The sequence below is a fragment of the Physella acuta genome, unplaced genomic scaffold (genome assembly GCF_028476545.2).
Source record: "Physella acuta isolate Inbredline_101_S28 unplaced genomic scaffold, ASM2847654v3 ptg000592l, whole genome shotgun sequence".
Lineage (NCBI taxonomy): Eukaryota > Metazoa > Mollusca > Gastropoda > Physidae > Physella > Physella acuta.
Genome location: NW_026732111.1, coordinates 832138 through 856608, shown reverse-complemented (window position 1 = coordinate 856608; position 24471 = coordinate 832138). Strand labels below are relative to the sequence as shown.

General features: G+C 36.1%; 1 protein-coding gene across 1 annotated transcript; it reads right to left on the bottom strand.

Annotated features, from left to right (window-relative positions):
* Positions 1-366: 366 nt before the first annotated feature.
* LOC131947350 (filamin A-interacting protein 1-like) lies at positions 367-23813 on the bottom strand. Its single transcript, XM_059308548.1, has 9 exons — positions 23753-23813; positions 23057-23110; positions 22444-22542; positions 22188-22314; positions 21939-22076; positions 21353-21819; positions 21040-21144; positions 5314-5368; positions 367-1184 (listed from the first exon to the last, which is right to left on the bottom strand). Exons 3-9 carry the CDS (start codon positions 22540-22542, stop codon positions 793-795), a joined length of 1383 nt encoding a protein of 460 aa, XP_059164531.1. The 5' UTR covers positions 23057-23110; positions 23753-23813; the 3' UTR covers positions 367-792.
* Between the last annotated feature and the right edge of the window lie 658 nt (positions 23814-24471).

Sequence of the window (24471 nt, the reverse complement as noted above, 5' to 3'; positions counted from 1 at the left end):
AACGCCAGTTTTAAACGCTGTTGAAGTTATAAAACAAATAGAAATAATGGTGATATTTTATTGTTTAAACAAAATACAACACCAGCTCAACTATTGTAAAAAGAACGTTGTGTTAGTCAATGTGTAGTTAGATCCGTTCATATGTCCTTTTAATCTTTTAGTTAATGAGCAGAGTTAGTTTTGGCAGATTTAACCTAAATATTTTCATATAACTGATACATTGCCGTATTTTAAGTGGCAAAATGCTATGCGCTATATGGTACCCTAAAACTGCGTACATCATGCTTTTATTTCTGACTTTGTCTCTATAGGATTAGTTCATATAAAGAACAAAGTACAAGGCAGCACTTGTGTTTATTTAAGAGTTTTTCTCCTAGATGAGTAATTGGCTCTGGTTATCGAGCCTAATTTGGTAAAGGGACAGATCTCGCGACTTCAGTGAAAGCAATAATGAATGAAAATGAGCTCCCTTACTTGAACACCGGGGGATAATCACGTGGGGTGTTGTCCTTGGCCGTTAAGACAGTGCGTCGTTAAATTTGTTTGTGTTTGGTATAGTACTAATTTTAAAATTAAAATGAACATATCAAATAAAACAAAAATGATTTATATTTGATGCAAGGCTCAACTAAAGTAGACAGATGAGAGAAAAACAAATAACATATAAACCATTAGAGTTTTTGTAAACATGTAGTCTACACACATAGTAAGTTGGTAGCGTGTGTTTAACATGTTGGTTACATATTTTATTGTTTTAGGAATGTACCATCCACCATGTTTTTTGTTGTCCTTCTATAAACTAACGATAGTAAAACTACTGAGGTAGGATAAAGCTGCGCCTTGATCTGATTGAGACCCTTGAAAGTAAAGTTCTTGACCTTTCTTCATGTCTACAACCACTGACCCAAAAGCGCTAGTGTTGGCACATTTCACTTCTATACCGTAACAAAACTCGTCTGCTGCCATCACAGCAACTCCAGTCCGTTTATCTCCCCATTCATGTAGAGCTATACAGACGAGATATAAACCATCATGTGGTGATACAAATGTTCCTGTTGTTTGATTAAAATGTTGACCGTTATATTCACGTACTTCACCAAATGTTGAAATAATTGATCCAGTACTGACAGGTGTGGGATCATCAAGCTCCACATAACAAGCATATCTGTTACATACACGTGACTCTGTTGATTAGAAAACATATGTATGATGTACATGTTTAATTTCACGAATGGTGTCATCAATTTTATTTTATTGAAGATGCTGTAGACCGAACATTGTAATGTCATTTGTGTCTGTCTAGCTATTAACGAATATATAGGTAACGTGATAATTTGTAGTTTTTTTACTTGAAAAAAAAATCACTAGATCTACAACGTCTTAGGTCTTGACACAAAATTGTTCTAATTGTTTCAATAAGTTAAGCTTTAATTGTTTGAAATGTTTAAAAATAAAATTGAAATATCGTGTAATATTTTAGATAATTGTTGCAGTCAGTGCCCCCTCCCCCTCCCTCTTGTAAATCGATGACCGCTTTTTTCCCAGGCTGGCGGTATACAATTACATTTTGGCTACATTTATTTACCCGCTGTGCTGGGGAAATTCAACACGAGAACTGCCGATTTAATAACCAACATTTTATGTGCATTTTAAAAAAAGTATTTTGTTGTTAAATTCAACATGTGGACGTTGATAATGATCCGACACCCCCCCCCCCTCCAGTCCACATGCGTTTACAAAAGTAAATTTTATTCGGTTCACCTTCCCCCTCCACGTGTGGATGATCCCTTTGCTCTTACAATTTGATCCATATCAGGGGCGGAACTACAGACCCCGCAATGAGGGGGGAGGGGTAGGCCGTTTAGGGCCAAAAGCCGACCATAAATAATTTTTTTTTTTAAATTTGGAATTTAATTTTCGTGCATTTGTGCCTTTATATTTGGTTTGTATAGGAAAAATACAGTAGTTGCGTTACGGCTACTTTTTTTACAGTTAATATACCATGTTCTTCCGCAATTATTTAAAATCTATTACGCAAACTACAGTATAATTTATAGTCAAAACTTCAAATTTTGATGACTTCTGTGAGGACACGTAACTGTTTGACCGATCTTTTAAAGTGTAATGTGGTGGATGGGGCAGGGGATGGGGGCCAAATACGAGGCTCGAAAATTGTCGTCAATTTATTTATATATTAAAAAAAGTTATTTGTAGCTGTATTTTTTTTAGCCATCGTAAAGGCCGAGTTTTATTTCCCTACAATCAAACACACGATGTCGCCGGCAAAATTCTTTTAAAAAAAAGTCCAAGCTAGAAAAGCCGTTACATATGAAGTGGACTTTCATGATGCGCGGTTCTTCTTTGCAGAATTGGTAAGGGACCCGAAATCCGTTGTACATTTTTCAATGTTAATATGTGTTTGTGATATTGGTAGAATTTCTATCTTGTACTATCTTGTACCCTACAAATAATAAAAAATAATATAATACTAGAAACTTCGGTTTTATAAACGTTTACTTGTTTTTGCTTTTACAAGAAATATCATAGTAAACTTTTAAGGCCTATACTTGGAATTATCTCCCCTGAGTAAGTTTTCCAATGGGCGATGCAGACGTACATAGATCAGGGCGTCTTGTTGTCTCTTTCAAGTTTTTCCCGAGCCGACCCCCATTCCACCCCTCTTTTTTTAGCCTCGCAAGTATCGAGTAGATAAATGTATTGTTTATGAACTACTTCCTAACCGTACATTCACCACTTCAGGACATTTTGTCAGACACTAGACAACACTAGTCAACAGATATTAATTTACTTGAATAGAATTAGGTGCATCCAATTCACAAAACAAGGAAGGTAAGATTATTTTTTGTATAATTAAATAGAAATTAATTACAACGTTTTGAATTAATTGAACATTATTAACAGTCAATTACTATTCATAAATGACGTCGTTGGGGAGAGGGGGGTGTGAGGGTCTAGCTTTTTGTAAGTTGTTAAAAACGTGACGTCATTAATGGATCCCCCCACACCTAAATCAGAAGGTTATCCGACGCGTGAGCTGGCCACATACAGATTTACATGTGAAAAACATGTTTCTGTCTTTTATGCTTAATTACAGCATTCATCCGATCGCCATGAAAACTTGGGAAGCTGTTGAGTACAGCCCCGCAAAGATTTCTGTCATAGGCCTAACATTTGTTTACATATTGGAGTGGGGACTTTTTCCGGGGGTGGGGGGGGGGGGGGGGTTCGAGCGCTTGATATTTTCGAAGGGGGGTGGGGGGCTGACTAAGTGATGACTGGAAAAAACACTGTGTTGCACCCATCACCCGTGCAGTAATGTAACCGGTAGCTCCAAGAGCCCCGTGACTCCCCTAACACCTGGGCCGTCGCCGAGGACTAACGTCATGCCTTGGTGTGTCTAGTTGGTAGAGTGGACAAACCCGCGCCCCACCAACTAAGATCCAAGAAATGAACTGCTGACATTGTTCACATTTAAATAAACTTCTGGAAAACATGGGCACACGTCTATATATACACGATTGGTAACATTTTGATGAAAACCTCATAAAAATCGGCGTCAGTTTGATGTGTTTGAGTAGATCTAGAGAGTCTGTACTTCTCAATTTGAAAACTGAATGGGGCCAGCTAACGTAATGGAAAACCTCTGTATTATTCGTGTAGGCCTACCTGGTACACTGTACCAGAAGGAAAAAAAACTCAAGTATATATATATATGTATATATATATATATATATATATATATATATATATATATATATATATATATATATATATATATATATATATATATATATACATACAGGGGCCCAAAAAACTCTGCATGGGGGGGGGGGCTTTTTCTAGTTCTGCCACTGTCCATAATATGTGCATTGTCGTATTATTAGTTTATGTTACTAACACTAAACATCAACTAATTATATGTGTTTTGAATGTTGTTCAAAATGTAAGTAAAAAAGTGGCAAACCTAAATCAAACAATTAAAAAAAAAATTGTGTATAATAATCCATAAAATTTACATAATTTTGTCTAAGACCACACATTGCAACATCAGACCACTAGTTTAGTACGGTCTTCAGTTTTAGTCGTGTTAGTTTATCGTATCCTACGTATTGAAACTACGAGTGTAGTAGGTGACCTAATACGTCACTAAAGGTATAACAAATGTTATATGTGTTTTGTATATTTTATAGTTGAACTATATATCAAGAAACAAGAATTACTAGAACTAATGTTATTCTGTTGTACTTATAGAACTTTAATAAAACCGATGGCACGATCTGCACCTTTAACGTATTGTATTGTTCGTTTCACATTAAAAGAATGTTACATTTTTTTTATATTTTTAAGTTATTATTTTATTATAGATTTAACCCAGGGACTCCGTCTTAATATTAGAAACATAAAGCGACGATGTGACTTCAATTGAAATTAGTTAATTTTAAACTACAGCTGCGTAATGTCTTAATGTACTAGGGTAGACCATTGTAGGTCGATCCCCGACATACCAGGTGGTGTAATGTACCAGGTGAGGAAACAAACACCTGACGGAAACCCACGGGTCTAGAGACTGGCACTATGGGTGAGTGAAATGTTCCATTCTTTATCACGTTATGGTCTGTCTGGCTAACGAACATCACGTTATGGTCTGTCTGGCTAACGAACATCACGTTATGGTCTGTCTGGCTAACGAACATCACGTTATGGTCTGTCTGGCTAACGAACATCACGTTATGGTCTGTCTGGCTAACGAACATCACGTTATGGTCTGTCTGGCTAACGAACATCACGTTATGGTCTGTCTGGCTAACGAACATCACTTTATGGTCTGTCTGGCTAACGAACATCACGAGATAGTCTGTCTGGCTAACGAACATCACGTTATAATCTGTCTGGCTAACGAACATCACGTTATGGTCTGTCTGGCTAACGAACATCACGTTATGGTCTGTCTGGCTAAAGAACATCACGTTATGGTCTGTCTGGCTAACGAACATCACGTTATGGTCTGTCTGGCTAACAAACATCACGTTATGGTCTGTCTGGCTAACGAACATCACGTTATGGTCTGTCTGGCTAACGAACATCACGTTATGGTCTGTCTGGCTAACGAACATCACGTAATGGTCTGTCTGGCTAACGAACATCACCTTATGGTCTGTCTGGCTAACGAACATTACGTTATGGTTTGTTAGGCTAACGAACATCACGTTATGGTCGGTCTGGGTAACGAACATTACCATATGATCTGTCTGGCTGTATGATTTGCTATAAAAAAATGTAAGACAATTTTACCTATTAGATTAAAATCTTTGGACAATTTTGAAATAGTATCTTCAATATTTTCCAGCTAAAAAAGATTTTATAAAATGATTGAAAATATCACATAGTTACGTAGAACATAAAATTGCTGCACTGATTTTAACAGGGTATGGCAGCTTGTAAGAATAGAACATAATTTAAAACATGGATTATTTTATAATTATAACATTTTTAATGTTTCGCTTAATTTAGAAAACATATTATTAATTGGTCTATTAACATAGTGTTAATAATTAATGCGCAATTATCAACGTCATAATGTATATGTTATCAAATTACTACACATATACCTTTGTTATTCTTTTTTCCCTTGTTTCCAAGTTCTGGTTAAAGATTTGAATCAGTTTGTCGATGGGCATCAATCTTTGCTGTAGGAGTTTGTACATCAAACTGTGCTAAAGAGCAGAAAATTGCATTTTAATTATTTTTAATGCACATTATGACTAACAAAAACATGTGTCTTAAAATTAGTAATAATATTACAGGTATAACTGTTGATAAAGTTACTTAGTTGTGTTTTAATTTAACCAGGTTATAAAATGTGAAATAAGTTATCTGGCCAGTATGTGTAAAATTGTGTTAGCACATCATTATCAATTTTACCTTTTCTATTTGAGTTGATGTATTAAGATGGATGTTATAACTCTCTTCTTGTATGGTAGACATCTGATCTGAATGTCTTTTAATTTCTTCTGTTATTCTATCAGTTGTATCTGCGTGATCTTGCATCTCTTTACTTATTGTAAGTAAGTTGTTTTCATATTCCTTTATATCTAGAGACAGTTTCTCTAGTGTTTTGTTTGACTTTGTTTCTTTTTCTTTTAAACTTTCAATTTCTTTGTTCAGCTCCTTTACTTTGTTATCTTGTTCACTTATTTGTTTTCTGAGGTTTTTAAAATTCTGTTTTTGTTTTTTAGTCAGTTGTTCAATGTTTACCCCCATGTCACTCTGTTCTGATACAAAGTTGTCTCTCCATTGTTTTATTTTTGACGTGTCTTCTTTAGTTTTTTGTATTGAACTTTCTAGACAAGATATGTTGTTTTCTAAAAGTCCCAGTCGAGTGAATACTTCTGTAATGTATAACAAATAATGTAATAGCAGCGTTTCAATTACAATAGAATAAGTTAAATGTTTGCACACCTCCTATTCTATTTTAAAAATTTAGCTTAGCGAAAAAAATATTTTATACCTTCTTGATTTTTAACTAGTTTAGTCACTTGATTTGTTGATTCACTTTGGTCAGGTTTCTCTGTTTTTGTAGGCTCTAGAGTAGACTGAGCTAAAGATGGCGTGCTACCATCAACATCTACAAGCTCTTCATTTTCGCCTTTTGGTAAAAGTATACATAATAAGTTGAATTAAAATTGCAATTATTTTTTAAGCTTAGTTCATGAGTGATTACATAAATTACATAGACGTATTGTTTTCAACGTTTACTTAAAATATTTGAAGCTACATCCAACAAGGCCTTTGTCGCTGAAGCAAGTTCCTGGCAAAGCTCTATGTATGTGATAGACGGGTTGTCATTTTTATCTTCCATCCACGTCTTACTTTTTTCTAATGCCTGATGACATAAAACACATTGAAGTCGTCGAAACTATATGGCTGCTAAACGTAACTTACTACTTGCTAAATGCTTATACCCGAAAAGACATTAACACAATTTATCACAAAAACAAGAATAATCTCTCACATTTTTCATCACGCCAATTACAGGCTCCATAAATTGCATTTGTTCTTCCAAATATTTCATCTGTTCTGTAACAACCTTCAGCTGAATTCTGGAACGCATCTAAATAAAACAAACTTAAGTAATGTCTTTAACTAATAGCCTCTATGCTACGTTTAGAGATTTCAAGTGTTTTTTTTCACACTTTCAGGAGTAGCATGGGCTTCAAATGTAATAACAAAAATACAGAACAAACTGCGGCCACACGTTTATATATCCAGGACGTGTAAACTGACCACTAATGACCATCAACGTATACAATATTCACAGTGTAAAATATCATCGACAGCAGCCCATGAAACTTCGAGATGTGGTCACGAGATGCTTGAAAAATAGATAGTTGCCTTTCCAGGACCAATCGTCACAGAATTCAAAACTGGTCAGGCTCTGCATTCCTTTATAACTTAGCAAAATAGGTGAGAGTAGTTTTCAAACATTTTTTTATGTATTTTTACTTTAAACGTTGGGATTACCACTTCTGGACCTCAGTCAACTTATTCCACTTCACCAGAGCTCAAACATAGCTCTGAGTGACATTTTTTCTTTCAATTATTAAGGTATCTACAAAATCCCCTGAAATACATGAAACGGAAGCCCGAATTTAAATACAAATTCCCAACCCTTAGCTCTACTCAACATACACTTCATAATATTTTTTTTTACAGTGAAGGGCATTCTAAATGTTTTGTACTTATTTTTCACAAGATAATTGAAAAAATATTGTTTTATATTTGTAATTATTTAAACAGTAATTACATTTTTAACAGGTTAATCTATTCGTGTACATTTTTGTGTGAATACGCGAAGTAAATATTTAAGTTTAATTTTTAGTATCGTTAAAAAAAAAGAAATACGCAACGTCAAGCCTCGTAGATTAAATAAATGAAGCTTTTTTTGATAAAGGAGTCTGAGCAATTGTATGTGTCTCAAATGTCCTAATTTAAGCTGTAAAGTTCATTTGCTTCAGAAGTCTCAGCATGAAGGGATAGTGTGGTCAACACTATGCCCAACGGCATTTCTTTCCTTAACGTAAGTTAGGTACCCACCACAACTGGGTGGACTCAGGGACAGTCTACTAAATTAAACACGGTTTCGAACTCGATTTTAGCTTTCTACCGCTCTCCACTGCTCGGTCACGCCGTCCCATGTTATGTTTTACCATCTAAAATCTGTTCTAGTCATTTCTTGGGGATAATTATAATAATATGAAATAATAATAAATAATTACTAAGAAAAACAAAAAACTTAAAGTATTGTCTGAAAAACAAACAGAAAATAAAGAATAGATAAAAGCAAATAAAAAACGCAAAAAAACAGAATAAACTAGATAAGTAAAGAAAATGAGACACTCAAAGAAAAAGAACCAAATACAAGCCAAACAATAGAAAGCACAAATACTGAGATGAAAAAGTTTGACAATATTTTGAACAAAATAAATGAAGAATTTAAAATACACAAATAAAGCAGGGAAAATGCAATTAAATACTAAAAGTCATTAAGATGTTATTTCTCACTTGAGGGAACAAGGCAATACAAACAAAAATACGAATTTCAATGGTTTGTACCAATTTTAATTTTTTAACACATGTATCATTTTATTAAATGGATTTGATTTTTTGTATTATATCAGTTAATAGCTACACATTTTAATAACTACAAACCTGCTCACATGTTTTTGATATCACATGTTAACTTTTTTTAAACAAAAGAAATATATTATTCTACTTCTTGCCTAGCGTCACGTATAAAATCTTACACCAAAGATTAATGCCCGTTGAAAATTTAATTCAAAAGTTTAATCAAAACTGGGCCAGTAGGCAGACGAACAAACAAAATGTAACATATTTATTATTTAATGCGATTGGACCCTTTGAGTGTCAACAAAACCCATATATCCACATGTGACAGGAGTATTGCTTGAGACCAATATAAATATATAACCAAATTGTTTTTTCTCTCTGTATTTGGAGTAGCACGCGCTTCAAATGTAATAACTAAAATACAGAACAAACTGCGAATCAGCCACACTCGTATATAACCAGGACGTGAAAACAGACCGCTAATGACCATTAAAAATACATCTCTTAGGTTCATTTTTTTTAAAAAGTCAATAACAAAAAAATAATGATACAATTTCGAAATGATGAGATGCTATCTTTCGTTTTTAGTTTGCAACCCTGGAAAATGATGTTTCGAAATTGTAGATTCCATTAGTAAGTATTTTAACATTAACTCATTGTATTATAAAAGAATACCCTGCCTAACCTATGTTTTCAGTTTAAGCATGTTTACTTAATGTTGTGTGGCATAAAACCATGCTTGTTTTAAATACATACTAGTAACCCATGTTTAGTTTTTACAGTAAAACACAATTTTAAAATGACCGTTGTTGTTTACTGGTGTAATTTTTTTTCACGTGTTATAATTTTTATTGCAATTGCCTTTTTTAAGAGGACAACAACCGTTCAGTTTTTTAATTCCGAATATTTTTAATAAATGGATACTTAGGAAATGTATCAATAATAATTAAAGCATTAAGTTCTAGGTCACGTGCACAATTATAGGTTTAGTAGTATAGGACATATTGTTTTAAAACGGCCTAGTAATATAAGAGTTTAAGGAGGGCTATTGTCGAGATATAACACAGAAAGTAGGCATAGGAACATTTCCTGGAGCACAGAGAAATTATAAAAGACATTTATTAAAATACACGCAGAAACACACTAGCAAACACATACACATACACAAATTAAAAAAACGCCACATAAAACTAGTCATCAATCAAATCGTATGTTATAACATATTATGAAACCTTGTGTTTCTGCCATTTGCCTGCTATTACAAGAAAGACTAATAAAATGTTTGTTTTCTAATTTTTAGGCGATTAAATGATACTCGACCGTTCATTGTCGACCCCCCATAGTTTATATACGTATACGAGAAAGTAAAAGTTATCCAATTAATGCAGTTAAACATTTTATTTAAATAGATTAGTTTTTAATTAATTTCAGTAGTTGTTTTACAAGCTATGGAACGCTAGCAGGATATGGGTTAGTACGAAAGTAATAAATTAATATTTTTAGTGATAAAACGCATACATTTATTGCAAAATATTATTTTAAGACATAGGCTACTAATAATAAGGAAAAAATAAATGAAACATGAGTGATTTCCCCTAAACATTAACTGGAAATTCTTATATCACCATAAGTCGGAAGGCACTTTCGGTGCTAACGGGCGTTAGAAATTTTTCTTTAAAATAATTTTCTAAATAATTAAATACAATATATCAGTATAATTGTATCATTAAAGTGCATTAGCTCAACTGTCTAGTCTGTGATAAGTCAGATGTCTAAAGTTTATCTATCACTAACTTTAGGTTTGCTAAATGTAAACTTACATTTGACTGAATAAATAATCTTTAGTTCTAACCAGTTTAGCAATTTATTTATTCACTCTGGTTCCAATAAAGTAAGAAATTGTGACTCCACTTCAACAACACAGCGTGAAGTTATAAACACAAGTTGCAGCTACCATGTAGTGACGCCTGTTTTAGTGTACTTTGTACTGACCCGTCCTTTGGCTTAATTTCATATCATTTATCTTAGTTTAATATAAACACATGAACATTGAATCGTGTTATTATGCAATCATTATCTGGTTTTATCACTTATATCAGCTATAGTTCAGGTATGATCAAATCAAACAGTAAATAATTACTGATAACCTCTTTATAAACTAAATTGGTTGTCTTTGTCAGTGATACATTTCTCTGCATTACACAATGTCAGCTTAGAGTAAATAACAAGCAAATCTTCTTCTTCGTTCTTAATTATTTGTGTTGAAGGGGATCGAGATTTATCTGCCAGTGCGTTTGAACTCGAGTCTTTGTTCGAATTTATCAACAATGAGCTTTTTGCCGACTCGGCCACGCCTCCAACACAATTAAGCGTTACGTGTCAACTGATTATGCGCCATTGAGGCCATTGACTCCGAATTCAGCCTGCTTTTCTTTTTAGATTTGCTTCCATAGCCTTTGTCCAACCAAGAACAAACTAAAAGGCAGCAGTTGTTTAATTTTGGAGTAGTCTCTCCTAGAAGAGTGGCTGTCCCCAGCTAACGAGCCTCATCTGCCCGGGGATCCGAACTCGAGACTTTTCGGTTTAGCAACCATGAGCTTTACCGACTCGACCACGCCAACCTCAACAAGCAAATAAAATGGGTGAAATATAAACCTCGAATCTCGGCCTTTTAAAATCTCAGTGGACGTCCATGTTAATGACGAACCATTAATATGAAAATGATAAGTGTTTTCTTCACGCTGATCATTTCAAGTTTTCACAACCAAGAACTCCACCCACCTACTTGAAATTATGTGTTAGTTAGTGTAGTGCTCGGCACATATTTGAGAGAAAAGAAATTGACATTATACTTCGAGATAGTTTTGAGATGTTTGCATATTATCTGTCTATAGTGAAGAAATGTTTCATACACAAACTATTGCTACCACTTTTACTACCATTATAACTAGGTTTTTTCTACAACACATGGGACAGCAATAGATATTAACCAATTTAAAATTAGAACTAAATTTTATTAGGCTCACCGTGTACAATAAAAAATATATTTCCAATGCAAACAAAAATGTTAGATTTGCAAAATAAATGTATATGTGTTAAGTATAGAGTAATATTTATGATTGTCAAATTAGTTTTACTGCATCCATTTTTAATTATTTCTTATTAAGGACTTAATAATATTACAAATATACAGTCTTAATATTATATGAAGTAAAAGTAATGCTAGGTAGAGTTATAAATCAGTCATGATATCTTCAGTGTATAAAGTAAATAATTCTAGCGATCCGTTAGGCAGACGAAGTAGAGTTCTTGTGTTTCGTGACCTCGCCATATGAACAGAAGTTTTAGTTATTGAGTTAGGTGGACATTAGACCTAAGCGGACTCGTGGACGCTGAACTTGCTGGATCCAGATTCTATCTTGAGACTTTCGAGTTAGCAGATTTTACTCTATCGCATAGCCACACCGTTACCTCTTCAGTGTATGAATATAATTATAAGCTCATAGCGAGAATGAATCCTTATGATAATATTCAACTGAGATAATATTTTGATTTTAAATTTTTGGTTTAGAAATACACTATATTCCTTTCAGCTAAATTCTTAAAATAGTGAAACCGCTTCCTTTTTGCAGAAAAGACCCTGGTCATGATTGTTGAACTTTAAAATATAGTTCTTGACCTTTCTTCAACGTAACTACAGTTGATCCGCAAGCAGAAATATTGTCAGTTTTCGCATAAATAGTTTTATACTTTAGTTTTCTAACATTTTATGACGTCACACTCCGTTGACTCAAGCACATGGACACAAATTGTGTCTTCATCAATTCAGCCCACTTATAATGATTATTATTACTAAATGAATAGTCAATTTAAGCTACAAAAGTGCTAATAGTTTTATTATTCACTATTTTATGTGTATTAACAGTTTATTTCACATATAAGAGTAATTGAAGAAGCTATCTTTGGGTTACGCTTTGTCGCGTTTTTGTGACATCAGCAACAAGACATACAATTGTACTTGCGTGCCAAGCAAGTGCACAGGAAAGTGATGCTTCGCCTAGCTGTCGTTGCTTCAAGCTATAAATAAGGAAGGATGTTAATATAGTCTTCTCCTTTATATATACTGTACACTTTCGAACGTTACGGGACATGAGGCGGGTGAGGTAGAGTTCACCTGTTTTATTGACCTCGGTATATGGACAGAACGATGCTGAAAAACAGTGATCATGCTGCTGGGTATAATATAAAGAATTTAGCTTTGAAATGGCATTGTAAAATATGAGAAGAATATAAAAACTAAATACAATAGGAAGTGAGGTGGTGGACCACTATCCTGGATACCACCAAAGATAGGTCTTTATAGTGACCATGACAATAATAACACTTACAATAGACGTACACCTAATGATCAATACAGTAGCGTTAAAATATGCTGACACATATACCCACTCCAGTGATGGTGAGTACCCACATCAGTGGCATTATACAGGCATCCAGTACTGACAATATAGTTATTAAGTACCCACAGCTTCAGCACTGAGCACCCACTTTAGTGACTCTGAGCACCTACAGATTTAGCATTAAGTACCCACTGGCTAGTGAAATCATATAATACGCGGTAATACAATTGGATTTTATTCAAAGATTTATAATGATTTATCTACACATTATTCCGATATAAATCATCCCCATTTATCTTGGCAAAAAAAGCGACGCACCCCTACCAATTTTTTTTTATAAAAAATAGGCTTAATTTCTTTTCTAAATGTTATAAGAGTCATCTACTTACCAGCCCAGGGTAAATCCCTAACCCTAACCCACAGCAGTGATACTGAGCACCCACAGCTGAGTACTTATAACAATGTTATCGATTACCAACAGCGCCAGCGCTGAGTACCCAAACAGTGACACCAAGTACTCAGTACACATGACTTCAGCACTCAGTACCCATTGCTTCAGCATTGAGTACCTACAGCATTGTAGCTACAGCACTGTCATTGGGTATCAATAGCACTATTATTCGAGTATCAAAGCAGTAGAACATACCGAAAAAGCACATAGGCCTTCTACCAAAAGGAGAAACATTGGGTAGAAACAACTAAGCACTGAGTATGCTATTTTACTGTTTAGGTAGCGACGTACGAATCCATGATATTTATTTCAAGTAAATTCTATGTTTCCAGACAAGATGGGTAAAAGTAAAAAAAATACTTTAAAAAAACTTAAAAAAAAACACGTTTTTCTTGTTGACTAAAAAGTAGAAAAAAGAATTTTCTTCCGACCCTAGGGGATCTACCAATGACTCATAAGCAATGAACAAATCCTGCTTCTCAACTACGGAAGAGCAGACACTTGGTACTTTTCCTCAACAGCATTCGATGTCACCGCTTTTCACAATACACACAAAATACACGGCCCATACACTCTACATTTCACACTACACGAAAAAGACAGAATAAACGGAACCCTTAGATGGGTACCCCCCACACTCAAAGATCTCATACTCATACAAGCACTACAGCCTTACAGCAACAAAGAACCAATCATAACCACAATTCCTCACACCAGTAACCGCAGCTTCTCCATACACACTGACAACCCAACAAACATCCCTCATTACACTCAAATAAATTACAAAAACAAATCCCTCAACATCCTAATTGCAATCAATGGAAGGAAACAAGCTTGCCAGTTCTGCTCTTCAACCTCGCACTGGACCAATCACTGTCCAGCATCCAATGTACACATGGCAGTATCACAGGAAACAGCTACACCTGCTCAGCAGCAATCAACAGAACCTCCTAAGCCGGTAAACCCACTAGCCATCCCAACCGCAACTGCGCCGAACTTAACACAGAACCCTTGAACAACACATGAAACAACTATCCCTGCACAACAATCAATAGAACCTTCTAAATCTACAAACCTGCAAGCCACCCCCGATACGTCTGCACCGATCTCAACAGCCAAAGAACCCAAAGCTCAATTCAGGAAACCAACCAGTCCATCCAAGCCGGCAAGCAGACCAACAACACCTAGTTCAAGCATAGCGAAAGTACCAACCGTTAAACCATCTGCATAAAAAAAAACCAAATTGAACTCTCCTCTACCATCCACGCTATACCCAACCAATTTTACGTTTACTTTGAAACCAACTCTTGATAGTAACAAGCCCAGCACAAATACAGAAATGCCCGAATATACAAGTCCAAAAAGGAAAAAAGGAAGACAGTCCCACAGACACAAAACAAATAGCAAATATCATAAAACTACAAAACTAGTATACGACGACAAAAAGTGCAGATTTTGCACCCAGGAATTCAACAGGGAAGAACACGAGGATAAAGTGTATCCGAAACTTTTAACGTGCTACACGTGTCCGGGAGAGTTTAGGTTCATGGACATATACGAGCATTATACAGAAAAGCATCCTGTAGAAACAATGTATTCCTGTCACTCTTGTAACCTGCACCTCCCTTTAGAAGGTATAAAGGCACACACGGAAAGCCACTATCCGCCACCCAAATAAAACGCTTCGAAGGAACATTGTTTTAATTATAGAAAACTTAGACTTTTTGTTTAAGAAAAACCAAAAATGTATGACATGTTTAACTATAATCTACGAAAATTGTATGCATTTGTATACTATGTACATTTTAAACATGCAACCTTTTTCACACAGCTAGCTCCTGGCTCTACAGGAGCGAACTATGATTAAGGAAATATAATAAACTTTTAAAAGTGTATGTGTAAAAAAATAAAAAGTTATTATTTACAAAAATATATATATATATATAATATATATTATATATATATATATATATATATATATATATATATATATATATATATATATATATATATATATATATATATATATACGTGTTAAACATTCGGTGCCTGTTCTTGCTCTTTTCGCTACACCTACAACGAAAACATGGATACACCTCTGAGTGTAGGCTATAGCTATCTTGATATTGTGAATGTCGTAAAGTAGAACACAGCGTGTTATTTGTCATGGTAGTTACATACTTTATTGTATTGAGAATTTATTATCGACACTGTTTTGTGTTGTACTTCTACAAACTAAAGATAGTAAAACTACTGTAATAGGATAACTTTGCGCCTTGATCAGCTTTATACACTTTAAGGTAAAGTTCTTGACCTTTCTTCATGTCAACAACCACTGACCCAGCAGCGTTAGTGTTGGCATATTTCACTTCTATAGCTGCACACCACCTGTCTCTAGTCCTCACACCAACCCCAATTTGGTTGTTTTCCCATTCACATAGAGTTACACAGACAAGATATAATCCATCATGTGGTGATACAAATTTTCCTGTTGTTTGATTAAAATGTTGACCGTTATATTCACGTACTTTATTAAATTTTGAAATAGTTGATCCAATACTGACAGGTGTGGGATTTTCAAACTCTACATGACAAACATATCTGTTACATACACGTGACTCTGTTGATTAGAAAACATATGATTTACATGTTTAATTATATCCAAGCTCTAACTATTTGATTCATACAATGTGCATTTATATTTTCAAAAAGTAAAATGTGAATGCTCATCATCCATTAAATTTACATAGTTGTAATTATGACTACACATTTCAAATATTAGTTTAGTACCGCCCTAGGTTAGTTAAACGTTTAGTACGTGTGTATCACGTCACGTATTATGTAGCATAAAACAAACGGCAGCTCTGTAATTGTCTTACTGTACTGTTGTTGACAGCAGTAGGTCGACCCCCGACATACCAGGTGGTGTAATGTACCAGGTGGTGTAATGTACCAGGTGGTGTAATGTACCAGGTGGTGTAATGTACCAGGTGGTGTAATGTACCAGGTGGTGTAATGTACCAGGTAGTGTAATGTACCAGGTGGTGTAATGTACCAGGTGGTGTAATGTACCAGGTGGTGTAATGTACCAGGTGGTGTAATGTACCAGGTGGTGTAATGTACCAGGTGGTGTAATGTACCAGGTAGTGTAATGTACCAGGTGGTGTAATGTACCAGGTGGTGTAATGTACCAGGTGGTGTAATGTACCAGGTGGTGTAATGTACCAGGTGGTGTAATGTACCAGGTGGTGTAATGTACCAGGTAGTGTAATGTACCAGGTGGTGTAATGTACCAGGTGGTGTAATGTACCAGGTGGTGTAATGTACCAGGTGGTGTAATGTACCAGGTGGTGTAATGTACCAGGTGGTGTAATGTACCAGGTAGTGTAATGTACCAGGTGGTGTAATGTACCAGGTAGTGTAATGTACCAGGTGGTGTAATGTACCAGGTGGTGTAATGTACCAGGTGGTGTAATGTACCAGGTGGTGTAATGTACCAGGTGGTGTAATGTACCAGGTAGTGTAATGTACCAGGTGGTGTAATGTACCAGGTGGTGTAATGTACCAGGTGGTGTAATGTACCAGGTGGTGTAATGTACCAGGTGGTGTAATGTACCAGGTGGTGTAATGTACCAGGTGGTGTAATGTACCAGGTAGTGTAATGTACCAGGTGGTGTAATGTACCAGGTGGTGTAATGTACCAGGTGGTGTAATGTACCAGGTGGTGTAATGTACCAGGTGGTGTAATGTACCAGGTGGTGTAATGTACCAGGTGGTGTAATGTACCAGGTGGTGTAATGTACCAGGTGGTGTAATGTACCAGGTGGTGTAATGTACCAGGTGGTGTAATGTACCAGGTGGTGTAATGTACCAGGTGGTGTAATGTACCAGGTGGTGTAATGTACCAGGTGGTGTAATGTACCAGGTGGTGTAATGTACCAGGTGGTGTAATGTACCAGGTGGTGTAATGTACCAGGTGGTGTAATGTACCAGGTGGTGTAATGTACCAGGTGGTGTAATGTACCAGGTGGTGTAATGTACCAGGTGGTGTAATGTACCAGGTGGTGTAATGTACCAGGTGGTGTAATGTACCAGGTGGTGTAATGTACCAGGTGGTGTAATGTACCAGGTGGTGTAATGTACCAGGTGGTGTAATGTACCAGGTGGTGTAATGTACCAGGTGGTGTAATGTACCAGGTGGTGTAATGTACCAGGTGATGTAATGTACCAGGTGGTATAATGTACCAGGTGGTGTAATGTACCAGGTGGTGTAATGTACCAGGTGGTGTAATGTACCAGGTGGTGTAATGTACCAGGTGGTGTAATGTACCAGGTGGTGTAATGTACCAGGTGGTGTAATGTACCAGGTGGTGTAATGTACCGGGTGGTGTAATGTACCAGGTGGTGTAATATACCAGGTGGTGTAATATACCAGGTGGTGTAATGTACCAGGTGGTGTAATGTACCAGGTGGTGTAATGTACCAGTTGGTGTAGGGTACCAGGTGGTGTAATGTACCAGGTGGTGTAATGTACCAGGTGGTGTAGGGTACCAGGTGGTGTAATGTACCAGGTGGTGTAGGGTACCAGGTGGTGTAATGTACCAGGTGGTGTAATGTACCAGGTGGTGTAATGTACCAGGTGGTGTACTGTAGCCGGTGGTGTAATGTACCAGGTGGTGTAATGTACCAGGTGGTGTAATGTACCAGGTGATGTAATGTACCAGTTGGTGTAATGTACCAGGTGGTGTAATGTACCAGGTGGTGTAATGGACCAGGTGGTGTAATGTACCAGGTGGTGTAATGTACCAGGTGGTATAATGTACCGGGTGGTGTAATGTACCAGGTGGTGTAATGTACCAGGTGGTGTAATGTACCAGGTGATGTAATGTACCAGGTGATGTAATGTACCAGTTGGTGTAATGTACCGGGTGGTGTAATGTACCAGGTGGTGTAATGTACCGGGTGGTGTAATGTACCAGGTGGTGTAATGTACCAGGTGGTGTAATGTACCAGGTGGTGTAATGTACCAGGTGGTGTAATGTACCAGGTGGTGTAATGTACCAGGTGGTGTAATGTACCAGGTGGTGTAATGTACCAGGTGGTGTAATGTACCAGGTGGTGTAATGTACCAGGTGGTGTAATGTACCAGGTGGTGTAATGTACCAGGTGGTGTAATGTACCAGGTGGTGTAATGTACCAGGTGGTGTAATGTACCAGGTGGTGTAATGTACCAGGTGGTGTAATGTACCAGGTGGTGTAATGTACCAGGTGGTGTAATGTACCAGGTGGTGTAATCTACCAGGTGGTGTAATGTAACAGGTGATGTAATGTACCAGGTGGTGTAATGTACCAGGTGGTGTAATGTACCAGGTGGTGTAATGTACAAGGGGGTGTAATGTACCAGGTGGTGTAATGTACCAGGTGGTGTAATGTACCAGGTGGTGTAATGTACAAGGGGGTGTAATGTACCAGGTGGTGTAATGTACCAGGTGGTGTAATGTACCAGGTGGTGTAATGTGCCAGGTGGTGTAATGTACCAGGTGGTGTAATGTACCAGGTGGTGTAATGTACCAGGTGGTGTAATGAACCAGGTGGTGTAATGTACCAGGTGGTGTAATGTACCAGGTGGTGTAATGTACCAGGTGGTGTAATGTACCAGGTGATGTAATGTACAAGGGGGTGTAATGTACCAGGTGGTGTAATGTACCAGGTGGTGTAATGTACCAGGTGGTGTAATGTGCCAGGTGGTGTAATGTACCAGGTGGTGTAATGTACCAGGTGGTGTAATGTACCAGGTGGTGTAATGAACCAGGTGGTGTAATGTACCAGGTGGTGTAATGTACCAGGTGGTGTAATGTACCAGGTGGTGTAATGTACCAGGTGATGTAATGTACCAGGTGATGTAATGTACCAGGTGGTGTAATGTACCAGGTGGTGTAATGTACCAGGTGATGTAATGTACCAGGTGGTGTAATGTACCAGGTGGTGTAATGTACCAGGTGATGTAATGTACCAGGTGGTGTAATGTACAAGGGGGTGTAATGTACCAGGTGGTGTAATGTACCAGGTGGTGTAATGTACCAGGTGGTGTAATGTACAAGGGGGTGTAATGTACCAGGTGATGTAATGTACCAGGTGGTGTAATGTACCAGGTGGTGTAATGTGCCAGGTGGTGTAATGTACCAGGTGGTGTAATGTACCAGGTGATGTAATGTACCAGGTGATGTAATGTACCAGGTGGTGTAATGTACCAGGTGGTGTAATGTACCAGGTGGTGTAATGTACCGGGTGGTGTAATGTACCAGGTGGTGTAATATACCAGGTGGTGTAATGTACCAGGTGGTGTAATGTGCCAGGTAGTGTAATGTACCAGGTGGTGTAATGTACCAGGTGGTGTAATGTACCAGGTGGTGTAATGTAACAGGTGATGTAATGTACCAGGTGGTGTAATGTACCAGGTGGTGTAATGTACCAGGTGGTGTAATGTACAAGGGGGTGTAATGTACCAGGTGGTGTAATGTACCAGGTGGTGTAATGTGCCAGGTGGTGTAATGTGCCAGGTGGTGTAATGTACCAGGTGGTGTAATGTGCCAGGTGGTGTAATGTACCAGGTGGTGTAATGTACCAGGTGGTGTAATGTACCAGGTGGTGTAATGTACCAGGTGAGGAAACAAACACCTGACCGAAACCCACGGGTCTAGAGACTGGCACTATGGGTGAGTGAATCGTTCCATTGATTATCACGTTATGGTCTGTCTGGGTAACGAACATCACGTTATGGTCTGTCTGGGTAATGAACATCACGTTATGGTCTGGCTAACGAACATCACGTTATGGTCTGTCTGGCTAACGAACATCACGTTATGGTCTGTCTGGCTAACGAACATCACGTGATGGTCTGTCTGGCTAACGAACATCACGTTATGGTCAGTCTGGCTAACGAACATCACGTTATGGTCTGTCTGGCTAACGAACATCATGTTATGGTCTGTCTGGCTAACGAACATCACGTTATGATCTGTCTAGTTAACGAACATCACGTTACGGTCTGTCTGGCTAACGAACATAACGTTATGATCTGTCTGGCTAACCAACTTTGCGTTATGGTCTGTCTGTCTAACGAACATAACATTATGGTCTGGCTAACGAACTTCATGATATGTCTGTCTGGCCGTATGATTTGTTATAAACAAATTTTAAGAAAAACTCACCTATGAGATTCAAATCTTTGGACAATTTTGAAATAGCATCTTCAATATTTTCCAGCTAAAAAAGGTTTTATAAAATGTTTGAAAATATCACATAGTTACGTAGAACATAAAATAGCTGCACTGATTTTAACAGGGTATGGCAGCTTGTAAGAATAGAACATAATTTAAAACATGGATTATTTTTTATTATAATTTTTTTAACGTTTCGCTTAATTTAGAAAATATGCTACTAACTGGTCTATTAACAGAGTGTTAATAATTAATGCACAATTATCAATTTATAGATATATTTATATATTTATATTTTATCAAATTACTACACATATACCTTTGTTATTCTTTTTTCCCTTGTTTCCAAGTTCTGGTTAAAGATTTGAATCAGTTTGTCAATGGGCATCAACCTTTGTTGTAGGAGTTTGTACATTAGACTGTGCTAAAGAGCAGAAAATTGAATTTTTATTATTTTTAATGCACATTATAACTAACAAAAACATGTGTCTTAAAATTACTAATAATATTACAGGTTTAACTGTCGATAAAGTTACTTAGTTGTGTTTTAATTTAACCAGGTTATAAAATGTGAAATACGTTATCTGGCCAGTATGTGTAAAATTGTGTTAGCACATCATTAGCAATTTTACCTTTTCTAATTGAGTTGATATATTAAGCTGGATTTTATAACTCTCTTCTAGTAGGGTAGACATCTGTTCTGAATGTCTTTTAATTTCTTCTGTTATTCTATCAGTTGTATCTGCGTGATCTTGCATCTCTTTACTTATTGTCAGTAAGTTGTTTTCATATTCCTTTATATCTAGAGACAGTTTCTCTAGTGTTTTGTTTGACTTAGTTTCCTTTTCTTTTAAACTTTCAATTTCTTGGTTCAGCTCCTTTACTTTGTTATCTTGTTCACTCATTTGTTTTCTGAGGTTTTTAAAATTCTGCTTTTGCTTTTTAATCAACTGTTCAATTTTTACCCCCATGTCACTCTGTTTTGTTACAAAATTGTCTATCCATTGTTTTATTTCTGACGTGTCTTCTTTAGTTTGCTGAATTGAAATTTGTATACAAGATACGCCGTTTTCCAAAAGACCCAGTCGAGTGAATACTTCTGTAATGCATAAAAAATAATGTAATATCAGCGTTTCAAATACAATAGAATAAGTTAAATGTTTGCACACTTTTTATTCTATTTTAAACATTTTAACTTAGCGAATTTTTTTTTTATACCTTCTTGATTTTTTACTAGTTTAGTCACTTGATCTGTTGATTCACTTTGGTCAGGTGTTTCTGTTTTTGTAGGCTCTAGAGTAGCCTGACCTAAAGATGGCGTTCTACCATCAACATCGACAAGCTCTTCATTTTCTCCTTTTGGTAAAAGTATACATAATAAGTTGAATTAAAATTGCAATTAGTTTTTTAGCTTTAGGTCATAACTGATTACATAAATTAGACAGACTTATTGTATTCAATGTTTACTGAAAATGTTTGAAGCTACATCCAACAAGGCCGTGATTGCTGATGCAAGTTCATGGCAAAGCTCTATGTATGTGATAGACGGCTTGTCATTTTTATCTTCTATCCACATCTTACTTTTTTTTAATGCCTGATGACAAAAAACACATTGAAGTCGTCGAAACCAAATGGCTGCTAAACATACCTTACTACCAGCTACATGCTTATACCCGAAACAACAATAACACATTTATCAATGAAAATATAAAAAAATGCTCACATTTTTCATCAAGCCAATAACAGGCTCCATCAATTGCATTTGTTCTTCCAAATATTTCATCTGTTCTCCAACAAACCTCAGCTGAATTCTGGGACGCATCTAAATAAAACAAAATATAGTTGAGTGTGTTTAATAACACGTAAAACGCACCAATTTTAATTAAATACACTAACATATTTAATTTAAAGATATTTTTTTTTTAAATTTCCAATACAGTTTTTTTAGTTTCACTAGCTTTTTAAATTATCTTTTCAACTTTTTGCCGTTCGTACCCAAGATACTTGGGGCAGAAGCTGTATAGTTCATCTGCTTCAGTGACCTCGGCATATAAACGGATACTGTGGTCAGCACTATGCCCACGGCCTTTGTTTCCCTAACGTGAGTTAGGCACCCACCACAGCGGGGTGGACTAGAGATACTGTACTGACTTAAACCCGGATTTGAACTCGACTCTACCTTTCTACCGCACTCTACTGGTATGCCACGTCGTCCAATGTTTTCTTTTACTAACTAGAATCAGTTCTAGTCATTTCGTGGGGATAACTATAATATAAAATAATTATAACTAATTACCATCGCAAAAAATGATTGCTCGGACAAGAAAAATATAAACCTCATTAAATTCGTCTATTCATGATACTGTTATTCTGTCCGCACCACAAAGCGACTGGAGAGAAAAATAATGCTAATATCAGTTTACGAATGTCCCAGATTTGTCAATGTAGACCTAGAGAATACTTATACACTCCATTATATTTGTGTTGATAAAACAATTTTTATTTTTGAAAAACGTAAAGAAACATTTTTCAACCAGCCGATATTGTAAAAACTTCTCATAACAGCAACCAAACAAGACGAATGTGTGTTTCCTACACAATTTCATGTATAAAAAATATAGGCCTAATTCAGTTTAAAATGTAAACTACACTCTTTCATGTGTACATGTTAACTGTACATGTTAATGTCTGCACTACACTAGTGTATGTTTATTTAAGAATTACAACAGGGCTTTTAAGTCTACGGTCACGAAATCTATTTGCTTGCAAGTACGAGAACGAGAAGTTGTGATCTAATTACAAGCCCTATAGTAAAATATGTTCATGTTGTAAACAATACAGACACTGAATTGTAATAATACTGTAATGAATTGTGTTACATTTAACCTCAGCATACCATTGCACAACAAAGCTATACAACCCTGATATAACACAACTAACCAATAAAAGAAGAGCCTACAAAAACATGATGAAATGAAATTACTTTACAGTACACACAATCTTAAATAAAGCTGGGTTTAACTTAATTGTACCTCATAAATTGATTTATAGCTAGATCTTGTACAAAAAACAACAGCACCAACTTGACAACTGTGTTGACAAATGTATTACTTCCGGAATTTAAATACAGATAATAGCGGGATTTCCCGTAAGTCACTTTCAGTTTCAGTTGCAGTGTAAACGTTCTGAAACAGCTGTTAAAGTTTTCTTTGATAATATTTAGTTAGACAAGGTGAGTTTAACATATTTTATAAGATTTACTGTTTTTTTTTTATAGAGCATGGACCTGTTCAAGGAGAAATGGTTTAAAGTTTTTCTTAACAGAAATCTTACAAACTGAATTTAAATTTGGCTAACGATATTTCCAATGTCATAAAAAATGGTTATTTAAAAGCTGCGACTGAAAGTTATGAATGTGACAAATTAATCATCTGATTAAATTAGATTTACAGATAATGCGAATGCGGCACACGTTAATCAACAGAATGTTAGAAGATTTATTAAAACACTTTTAATCTGCATATTGATCTGTTACATTTGGGGTAACACTGTATTGTGTTGTGTTTTATGAATGCTGTGATTTTAACTCTACAAGATGAAGGGAAGTAGAATCTGGCCAATACTACAGACCTTTTAGTAGCTTTAACTACAAAGGTATCCTGTTATGATTGACATATTCCTTTCTTTATTTAGCTACTGATGATTATTTTAACTTTGTTAAAATAATGTGAACTAGTATTTCGACCAATTT